The 11,073-nt window shown below is 41.6% G+C and overlaps 1 protein-coding gene across 1 annotated transcript in view; it reads right to left on the bottom strand.

Annotated features, from left to right (window-relative positions):
- The window catches only part of shrprbck1r (sharpin and rbck1 related), a 10,110-nt gene extending 3,712 nt beyond the window's left edge, over positions 1–6,398 (bottom strand). Inside the window, exons 1-8 of the mRNA XM_080855183.1 lie at positions 5,882–6,398; positions 4,243–4,417; positions 3,827–3,913; positions 3,473–3,614; positions 3,275–3,365; positions 2,616–2,940; positions 1,633–1,745; positions 1,157–1,330 (exon numbers count right to left, since the gene is read on the bottom strand). Coding sequence (XP_080711309.1) covers positions 1,157–1,330; positions 1,633–1,745; positions 2,616–2,940; positions 3,275–3,365; positions 3,473–3,614; positions 3,827–3,913; positions 4,243–4,417; positions 5,882–6,145 — 1,371 coding nt within the window. The 5' untranslated portion in view covers positions 6,146–6,398. The remainder of the gene's footprint in view (positions 1–1,156; positions 1,331–1,632; positions 1,746–2,615; positions 2,941–3,274; positions 3,366–3,472; positions 3,615–3,826; positions 3,914–4,242; positions 4,418–5,881) is intronic.
- Between the last annotated feature and the right edge of the window lie 4,675 nt (positions 6,399–11,073).

Here is an 11,073-nt window from a genome sequence, read left to right as displayed (position 1 = left end):
ATAATGGATGTCAGAGCTTTCTTTATTTACTGCATACTTTATATACTGCATACTTTTCCCAAATCTCATCTAAAATTTAAATGGATGGGACTCAAGTCACAACACTGTGGAAGTAAAAAAAAAAAAAAACGTCACAGTTCTTTTTTATCTTTTTTTTTTTTAAACTTTCGATTTGTACAATAATATGTAACACTCAACACTCCCCTAATCCCGGTCTATATACACACATTTACAGTCTCTATACACTAATCAACACTTCCATAAAAAATGAAATCCAGCTTTGAGAGCTATACAGATCGCTTCTAAAGCCACCCAAAGGTTAACGGTAGTGTCTGTCTGAGCTCTCGAAAATGTCCAACAGCGAAGTTGAGTCAACGGAGGTCAACGGCAGGACCCGTAATGTCTGAATAGCAAATTGAGCACCTTGAGGTTGTCTATGTAAGAGTTGCAGTAATCCTGTTGAGTTGTAAAAGTGGTTGGTTGCTGTGTACAGTATGTTTGTCCGTATAATGTGTGATTCTGTGAGTAGTCCTAGTGGAGCAGTATCGAGTCGTGTGTGTGTGTGTTTGTGTGTGTGTGTGTGCGTGCGTGTGTGCGTCAGTAGTCCTGGTCGAGGTTGGGCAGTAGTGGGTTGTTGGGTTCAGCAGCGGCCCTGAGCTCCTCTCTTCTCCCTTTCTCCTTTAAAAGACAAAGAGACAAAAGAGAAGAGAGTCAGCCTGTGGAACCCACTCCCCCCACCACTGCTAAACCCCACAACAACAAACAGCCTGATCTCTCCGCCTATCACGCCCAACACTGGCCTCTGATGGTGTCCATGTTGAATGGCCTGTGTTTACCAATACTATTCTATACTATAAACGGGCTATAATCAAGTTTCAGATATCACAGAGGGATCACTGGGCCAACCTCACATAAGGATGCAGGACGCAGCATGCACGGATTATAGTAAATGCTGACAATACAATGATTGAGGGAAGGAGCAGAACCTATTACTTTTGGGGTTCAGTGTGTGTGTGTGTGTGTGTGTGTGTGTTTTTTTGTGTGTGTGTCTGTCTGTGTGCGTGTGTGTGTGTGTTTCTGTGTATCTCTGTGTGTGTGTGTGTGTGTGTCTGTCTGTGTGTGTTTCTGTTTGTCTGTGTGTGTGTGTGTGTCCAACCTGTTGGTATTGTCTGACAGCCTCTTTCTCCTGCTGGATGCGGCGGAGCTCCACAGGGTCTGGCCTGTAGCCCCCAGGGATGGTGTAGCTCTCTGGCCGGTCAGTGCTGCAGATCTCACAGCCGGGACGGGTGGGCTTATTAATGAACGTGCATGAGGGACAGGCCCAGCCCACCTACACACAGAGACGTGAGTAAACATAGATTTAGACCAATCACATGGAGTTTAGGGTGGGGGTCATGCATCTGAGTATGGTGTAATGATATACAGGTATGACAGCTCCCCATTCTAAAGAGATCTGGAATACCATATACTGTTAATGGTAAGATACACCAGAGGAGTACAACCTGTTCCTATGGAACAAAATATGAATCCATATTTGCACTGCTGAACTACTGAAAGTGCTTTCAATGTGGCGATCATTTGGTATTTTTTCTTTGCAAACTGACTGAAACATGTGGAGAGTATTGTGGGTACCTGCGTGTTGTTTTTGTTGGACACGAGGGCATCATTCAGCTGTGGCATCTCCAGGTTGATGAGGTCCCGGATCTCACCAATGCCTAATCTCTCTGTATTTGCTGCTGTGCTACCTACAAGATCAACAAAGACAAGAAATTGAGAAATCGATACAACCCCTCCTGAATAGCAGAATAGCAGAAACTAAGTCTGATTTGAGTGATCTAATTAAACATCACTTCTGCCAAAATGGTGTTCTTATGTTAATTATAGGAAGGTCCACAACCAGACGTCGCTTTAACACCTACACAATGGATCAGGTTCTAAAAGCATGTATGTGTTTGAGAATAAACAAGTTGAGGTTCATTCTTTGCCGGTTAATGTGAAAGACTTTCTTTTGTGCAAGAGGGGCAGTAAAGCGGACCCCAGGCACGTACAAACAGTACTGGCAAATGAGGCAGTGCACAGGATTGGAGATTGCTGGCTGATGTCGGAAGGCAACTTCAAGTTCCACAATGCACTGTTGTGACTGCTATGAAACCAGACGTAGTCTTGCATCTTTTCCTGTGTATCACTAAATTGAAGGTGAGGGCCTTGAACTCCATGTAACAACTCATCATGGGTTTGCTTCAGATGTAAAGGCATTGTACCAAACTAAGTTACATCAGAAGACATGCTTGGCCTGACTCTGTACGAGTGCATACCCCTCAAGTCTGTGTTACATTAACACACATTCCATTGCACATCCACATTGCACTCCTGTTTTGCATTTTGCATTCTACCTTCCACTATACTTCTTTATATACATTGTTTATATATTTGTATCGTATATTTTGTGTTTTACTTTTCTTATGTGTGGTACTTATTGAGTTTTTATGTTATGTGTAGTACTTATTGTGCTTTTATGCTTACTGTATGCACCTATACACCAGAGCAAATTCCAGGTAGGTGTAAACCTACTTGGCAATAAATACAATTCTGATTCTGATTCTGATAAGCCGCACCTGTGCTGTTATGGGCCAGCCTGGAGGGCAGAGTGCTGTAGCCCCTCCAGGGCTGTGAGGTGGGCCCATTGCTGGGCGAGGCTGAGGGAGCGGGCGGGAGGGGCATGGGTATGAGGGACGTGGCTGCGGAGAGCAGGGTGCTCTCCTGGTCCTGTTGACACTGCTGCCGGCTCAGGTGGGTCTGCTGGGCCGAGAGCAGGTACAGGAAAGCCGTGTCGCCGTGGCGACGCACACCGTAGGAGGCCAACGAGCGCTGCTCGGCACACAGGCACTGGCTGATCACCCAGCGCTGCACACGTGGGTGGAAACCGTACTCTACAAACACCTGGGAGAATAGAATAGAATAGAAAAGAATAGAATAGAAAAGCCTTTATTGTCATTGTATTTGCATACAACTAAATGTTCGAGTGCTTCTCCTATTGGTGCGACGAGGGACAACATATAACACAACAACATAAATAAAACACAACAATATTACAACTATCTAAAAACAGTAGGAATGGCTTAAATATATATATATATAGAGAGTGGGTGAAATGTGGTGACTGAGGGATACCAAAAGGGGCACCAAAGAAAGTTAACACTAGTATAGAGGCATGACACTTCAACATAATTCATCTTCATTGCGATACTAAGAAAGATGAAAGTCCCTTTCTGACCTGTTGTTTGAGAGCAGCAATAGTGGTGTGGGGGAAGACTTTCACTGTGACGCAGCAGGAAGAGGAGGCATCCTCCACAACAACTGCCAGGCTAAAGAATACAAACACAACATTCTTAAACTGGAAAACAACTGCTGTGTGTTTGTTTACATTCATCATGGAAGGGTGTGTGTGCCCATGAGAGTAGATTCTCCTTACTTTATCTCAGCATCTTCATAATTCTTCTCAGAGGGCTGGATTCTCAGTGCCATCTGCTTGCGAGCCAGAGACGCGGCACATACTGAGGCTGCCTGAGGATCACCAGCCTCTATGGCACGGGACAACTCCACACACATCTCCTCTAAAGAGAGACAGAGAGAAAGACAGCGTGGTTATGAAGCCAGGCGGCGGTCGTCACAAAGCAAGCACGCACAGATTCCCATGGTCAAACATTCTGTATACTACAGTTGGTATTTACTTGATGGCATGTGACACAGATTGCTGAGAGATGTGTGTAAGTGAGAGAGAGTAACTGTAAGAGAGAACAGTGAGTGTGAATGAGAACGCTAGTACCTGTGCTGGGCAAGGAGGTAGAGGTTGGGTTGGGTTCCAGAGGGTCAGGAGCCAGTTGTCCATCACTTTGAGGTGTGCCATCTGCCACTAATGGAAGAGCAAGGTAAAGTGTGGTTAGCATTTAGTAGGGGGAAAAGCAGAGGGACTATGGGAACATAAAATGGTCATTTGGGGGGTGGGGGGAAAGCTGACTGCTGCGATAACTGTAGGAAAAAAAGTGGACAAAAACCTTAAAGACACGGACGAGTGAAAAAACTAACAGAGAAAACAACACTAGCGAGCCACGAGACAACTAAAAACTATAGATTTGAGGTATTAAAGGGATACTCCGCTGGGGAAAAAATACATGAAGGACTGATTGAAAGGCTTTGTTTTAAGAATTAAGCAAAGGACATGGGACATGATTAGGAACTGACCTCGATGTGCCTCCCTAAGTGATGACATCACAACCGTAGCCCACTCCTGTGCCTCTCGCTCACAGCGAAAGTTAAATGTGATGCGGTCATGGGGGGGTGTCGCAAGGCTCAGCTCATGACATCGTGGCGACTTCACCTCGTAGCAGACGGCCCGGAGGTCAAACTCTGCAATGGTCTGGGTGAAAGAAAAGGAAATATTGAACTCCTTTTTTTTGTTTTTTTTATTTTTTTTTTAGGCTTTTTCATGCCTTTAATTGATAGGTTAGTGAAGAGTGGGACAGGAAATGAGAGGGAGAAAAGGTGGGGAATGGACTGGAGAAATTACATCAGGCCGGATTTGAACCCGTGTCCTCCGTGGGCGACAAGCTGAAACGCTAACAAAATGCCTAAAGCTAGCTAAAAACATTCAATTTCACTATATCAAAGGATTGTGTTAGCACCTTATTAGTACTAGAGAGGAAAAGGTATATTGATCAGCTCAATATTGTCAGTCTATCTCTACACTCTTTCAACAATGTAAAATGATCATTCTTTGGATTCCCATTGCCCACAACTATTTTGTTAGTGGATGGGTTCAAGTTGTGTACCACCATAAACCAGCCAACTCAGACTGCACAGTTTTGAAGGATGATGTGAAGCCATCCTAGAGAGTCTAGTGGAGGAGATCTTGTTTGCGATAGTTGTTTACCTAATTCCAAGGGGCCACTTTGTCTTTGTTAGCTAGCTAGGACTGCCACCACCACCAAGCTTAACCTGGGAAGGGTCTTCTACATACGTGGTTTAGTGACAAACCTAGGTAAGTTAACTCATAGTAAGTGATGGACCTCCTAATATAAAGCCCTATGGCTTCCCTCTCCTAGCTAAACAAAGCCACAGGGCTCTTCGTCTCTAGGAGGTTTCCCACTTTCTCTGAGCCTACTTACCCAGGTGTGCCACTAAACCACGTCTTTCCCCCCTAGAGGTCTAGTTTAACAGATAGTTGGCACTAAATCTCCTTTAAGGTTCAGTTCTTCGGTTTGGCAGCTTATAAAAAGTTAGCTCTGGGTTCTTCACTTAGTTTGTAGTGCATACCACCATACTGCATTTTACAATTATTTGCTGCCAAACGAAAGAGACAAGAAGGAACCTTCATGCAATACAGTTGGTACTGGATTTCGTTGTCAGTACTTGTACTCTGTGCAATGACAGTTGAATCTAATTTAAACGTATCTAATACAGCATTATCAACATGCAATACAAGTTTTCCCCTCTGGTGTGGGCGGGACTAAATTGCATTCTGTCTCTATCTAACCTTTGGTCAACTATTTGTGTGGCCCCAGTTGCCTAATTGTATTCCAAGACCCTGCATGTAAGTCTTAAGTCAAAACGATATGCTACCTACACCGTCGGTTACATTATACTACACTAACCTGCCTTGGTAACACTGATAATAATAATAACAACACGTGACTTGTAACTGTACACTTCACGGCATTCTCGATTTTAACATACAAGCCAGTTTACATTATCAATCGTTAGCTGAAGTACAGCTTTATTGATAACAAGCCTACACATTTGACATGTGGAAAAATACGTCAATCAGTCTTTGTAACCATTTTGAATCCCGAAACATGATCTCAGCGGTTTGATTTATACTTACAACACTTCGACCAGTGGTTCCGCTAGCGTCCCTTAACGTCAAGCGGAATTCCCCTGCTTTCCCCGGATCCATGCTAAGTTGAAGCCTAAGAGACTCATCTCCTGCCCCTGGAAGACAGAGCGGTCGTATACCAGAGTGGCATACTGATACCCGCACCGACATCAACACAGTGTTACAGCCGGATTGTGAGGCTCCATAGCCGGGAAGAGAGGTGGAGGCAGTTGGTGTTTGGGTGTGAGTCCACCCGCCTGAGCTCAGCGACATTTCGCTGATGTCTTCAGGCGGGGTTTGCGGCCAAAAGACACACCGTTCCCTGTATGGTTTCCGTCTTGGTGCTGCCACACACAATTTGCCGAATATTTAGTTAAAGCCCCCTTGTAAAATTCCCAGTTTCAACATTATGCATAGACACAACTTGCTAGCTTCATGCTAACAACAACGTAGTCAGAACAGGAAGCGTGTACGCGGTATAAACTCTCCTGTGAAACGTTGCGCCTCCGACGTTGGATCCGTGTGTTTGAACTGTGCAAAAGAGCACTGTCCGCTGTCAGAGGCAACAGCGAGGGGATGTCCAACTTCATTTTGCCACAGAGTGTCTGATGAGTCATCATGAGATCAGCGATTAAAAAGTGACTGGATTGTATTTCATCTTTCCACATCTTTATTCTTCTTAAGTGTAAATATAGACAATGACACTTTAGCAGCTATTGCGAATACTTCTCTATTTTCGAAAAGTGCGATCTGCAACCCTTCCCACAAATGATATAGTGAATATATGGCAGTAGACTCATTCATTATTTACATTAGATTAGAGTGGAGTAGCTATGTGGCTATGGCTAAATTCAGACAGCAGGCGAAAATGGCCCAAATCTGATTCTTTCGCTCATATCTGTTTCAGGTCTGTTTTTATGACAATGTGAACAGCATAAATCACATGTAATCGGATCTTTTCCATTCTGATTTTGGCTTCTTCATTAGGTGGTTTAATCAGATATAAATCAGATACATATTTTTGCAATCGGAATTCATGAATGCGACTTGCACGTAAATCTCTATCGACATTCGTCACAATTCGGAGTTAAGACACACCAAAGATTTTCCCAAAGTGAAAATGGAAGATGACAGCGAAGGTCATAGTTGTTATTAAGTGCATGTGGGTCAGCTCAGAACCATTACCAGCTCACACTGTACTCTGATTTTGGCCACATTTAAATGATAATGTGAACATATAGAGGTAGGCCTACCGCATAGACAAGAGACATACTGGTACATAGAAGGTATGGGCAAAAATTAAAGATACATTGTGTAATTTTTAGTGGCATCTAGTGGTGAGGTTGTTGAACTGCAGCCCGCTGAATACCCTTCCCTTTAGTGTACGAGTGCCTTAAAGGCACCCAGTGCAACTTTCGAGGCTTAAAAATAAACATTCAATTTCTAGTCTTTTTTACACGTAGTAAGTTTCAAAAACTCCATACGATTACATATCGACATTCAAGGAGCAAAGATAAGACGTCGTTGTGTGGTGAGAACTGATAGAAAATCGATAACAACAACAATCGCCGCCATTTTCTTTATTTTTTGTAACCTACAATAAATAAAGCAGGATTCCAGTCAATGGAAAAATGGCCTCTCCCCACCTGTGATTGTTGTTGTTTACGATTTTCTATCAGTTCTCACCACACAACGACGTCTCATCTTTGCTCCTTGAATCTCGATATGTGTTATGGAGTTATTGAAGCTTACTACGTGTAAAAAAGACTAGAAATTGAATGTTTATTTTTCATTGAAAGTTGCACTGGGTGACTTTAAAAATCGGACATTTGGATCAAAAGTTACGTGCCTAAATGTACCATGAGAGGTTGAGTACAGTTACCATTTGAGTTGACTAATGTTACATAACCAGCAAAGTTCATGCAAATTCAAACTCATTTGGTCTTGATACCATCTCCCTTTGTTCATTTGAAGTTTACAATTTTAATTCTACACAGTTACGCAATGGAAGACTAGGCCTACATATCTGTTGTTTGTTTGGGCTACCTGGATATCAGTACCCACTTACTGTTATCACTGGGGGTTTGTGCGTAGTGTATCCTAATGAAGAAGCCACTGAAATTGCATGGAATAGTGGTGGCCTCTTCAGACTAAAAGCAGTGAAAACAAGGCAACTTTATCTTTCGCAAGTGATTTATTTGGACAGCATTGGGGATGACCAGACCCCTATACTTTTTATATTTCAGTTCATGAAGAGACATTGAGTATCCGTATGAAGTATAACTTTAATAGGATTTCAGTCCCTGAACAGGTTACGCTGGACTGCAACAGATAAAATGAGTATTAAACTTAAAATAAATTGTCCAAAATGTAACCACTGGGAATTGTTTTTAATGTTATTGATGTGGTTGTCATTTATCTTTGTGCAAAGGTTCGTAACGGTTGGATGACAGGAAGTATTGGTGGCTATTTAATGTTTTCAGTTTACACATCACACATTTTACAGCAGATTTTCTTCAAACTTTGCTAATTCTTCTGGATAGGCTGCACCAAATTTAACAAATGACCCTTATTTTAAAGACAATTAACTGTAAAAACTCACCTTACAATGTTTACATGGTAATCTTTATGTAACATATTACATAAAATTGACATAAATGTATAGCCTAAGTGAGATAGATTTTATTAAAAAAACAGGTAGACCCTTTAACCTCGTAATGTCACAGTATTTAATATGAAGGTAATATAAAACATTATTAATAGGTCCTTTAGACAAGAAAGTGAAATATTTGGAAAATTAACATTAGTTCTAAAGACCATCTTGAGGGTTAGGAACTGTCATGGGTGTTATTGGTGCTGATGGGGAAATTGTGGTATGTGGTAATATCCTGTGCTTCAGCTGGTCTGACGTCCTTTGGCTCCATTACTGAAGTGTTTTCTTAAGGTCTTTCTGTTGTTTTTGAAAAATGACAGTAACAAATACAATGAATGGATTTGTGCTGAAAGTGTAATGGCTTTGTTGAAACTGAAGTGTCGAAGAAGGTGATGGAGTTCAACAGTGTGATGGATTGCTGTGTCACAGGCACTTGGCATCAGCTGAACTCAAAGGGCATTCAACCCCCTTAGCCCTCAAGACAGTCTTCATGTGCGTGTGGACAGCCGAAAAACTGAGCTGTGTTAAAACATTGATGACACGGCCCACCTCACGTGTGGCTGTTTTTGTTTTCAACTCGCACTAGAAGAGCGGTGGCATAACAATGGCGGAGTGTCAAGCTGAGTTTGTGCTGCAGGCCCTGCATGGTTTATTATTTGCTCTTGCGCCCAAATCTAGAATTGCTCTCTCACTATCTAATTTATCGAACGCTAACTCTATCTAATTGCTCTATATCTCTATCTAATTGCTCTATATCTCTATCTAATTGCTCTATATCTCTATCTAATTTATCTAACGCTAACTCTATCTAATTGCTCTATCACTATCTCTATCTAATTGATATATCAACCTTGGTCCAAAATACATTCAGCTTCCTTTCACTGAGCCTGAGGCAGAGGAATTAGTTTCAGGAAGGGTTAACATCCCCATAATGTCCAAGCCATGTGTGTTCATTGTTGATATAAATTGTGGTGTTTGTTACTCAAATTGGTCACATGAGAAGTGTTGAGTGTGGGTTGTGGAAACAAACAAATTGAAATGACTGCAACCACTTGTTCCTAACCTTTTTTACTGGGGGGAAATCTTTTTCAAATGTTAATATGCAATATCACGGTATATTGCAGATTAGACATTCACTGTTTTTTTAAATACAATAAACTTTATAAAGGAAAAATAGCAGCACAATGTGTCAGTGAAGTACAACGTATATATTATTACGACTGATGGAATGCCTCTTGTCCATTTACTATTTTTTACTAAAGTAAAGAATCTCAATTATTCTTCGACCACTGCTATTATAACAGAACAACTAATGCATTAACAATAAGGTAACTGCTCATGTTTTAACGCGAGTTCCCAATGCTGTTGCATTTACCTTGAAGGAGTTCACAGAAAATGACTAACTGCAATTAAACAGTATCAGACCTCCAATAAAGTCCAAGTTGCCTTTGTTTTTATCGCTCAAACATTTCATCAGATTCAAACCCCGAATATCCTGTGCTTCAGCTATACTACTTTTCAGTGGGGTACTGTCCTTTTGGAGTGCACTCCTCCCTGCAAACAGCAGCCTCATCACGGAGGACAGACTGGAGACTGCAGCAGCACAGGCAAAAAGAACATGAGAATGGAGTATCCTGTGTATAGTGTCCTCAGTGCCAGTGCCGCTTTAAAGGCACATTACATAATACAGTAAAAAGTATTTTGTTGTTTTTGTAGGTAGCTAGATTTACTAAGGACAAACGTCCTCAATTCAGTTTGTATGGCATATTGTCATGTGGAGGACATTCCCACTGTCAGGACAGGCTAGTTTTAGAATACAATTCCTGATTGTTTCTTTAAAGTAACACTATGCAACAATTTGACACTTTTTGAGGTATGGTTTTATTAAGGCTATACATACTGTATGTCTATGTGTTTAAAGGCACCCAGTGCAACTTTATGTAAACATTCAATGAAACATAAACATTCAATTTCTAGTCTGTTTTACACGTAGTTAGTTTCAATAACTCCATACCATTACATATCGACATTCAAGGAGCAAAGATGAGACGTCGTTGTGTGGTGAGAACTGATAGAACATCGTAAACAACAACAATCGCCGGTGGGGAGAAGCCATTTTTCCATTGACTGGAAGCCTGCTTTATTTATTGTAGGTTAAAAAAAATAAAGAAAATGGCGGCGATTGTTGTTGTTATCGATTTTCTATCAGTTCTCACCACACAACGACGTCTCATCTTTGCTGCTTGAATGTTGGTATGTAATGGTATGGAGTTATTGAAACGTACTACGTGTAAAAAAGACTAGAAATTGAATGTTTATTTTTAAGCCTCGAAAGTTGCACTGGGTGCCTTTAAAGGGTTAAGGACATCTCTGACAATAAAAACTACAAACTTCCGGTCGACTTCCACACTCCATACGTATTTAAAGTGTATAGATTGACATACGTAGCAGCCAATGGCGATATCTGTTTTCGTTTCTATTCCGTTCAGAGGGAGTGGTCTCTCACAATGGAAATTTGTGCGATTAACATTTAGTGGGCGGGGTATGA

Source organism: Sprattus sprattus (genome assembly GCF_963457725.1).
Source record: "Sprattus sprattus genome assembly, chromosome: 17".
Lineage (NCBI taxonomy): Eukaryota > Metazoa > Chordata > Actinopteri > Clupeiformes > Clupeidae > Sprattus > Sprattus sprattus.
The sequence above is the reverse complement of the archived record's forward strand: the minus strand, read 5'-3'. Positions and strand labels throughout refer to the sequence as shown.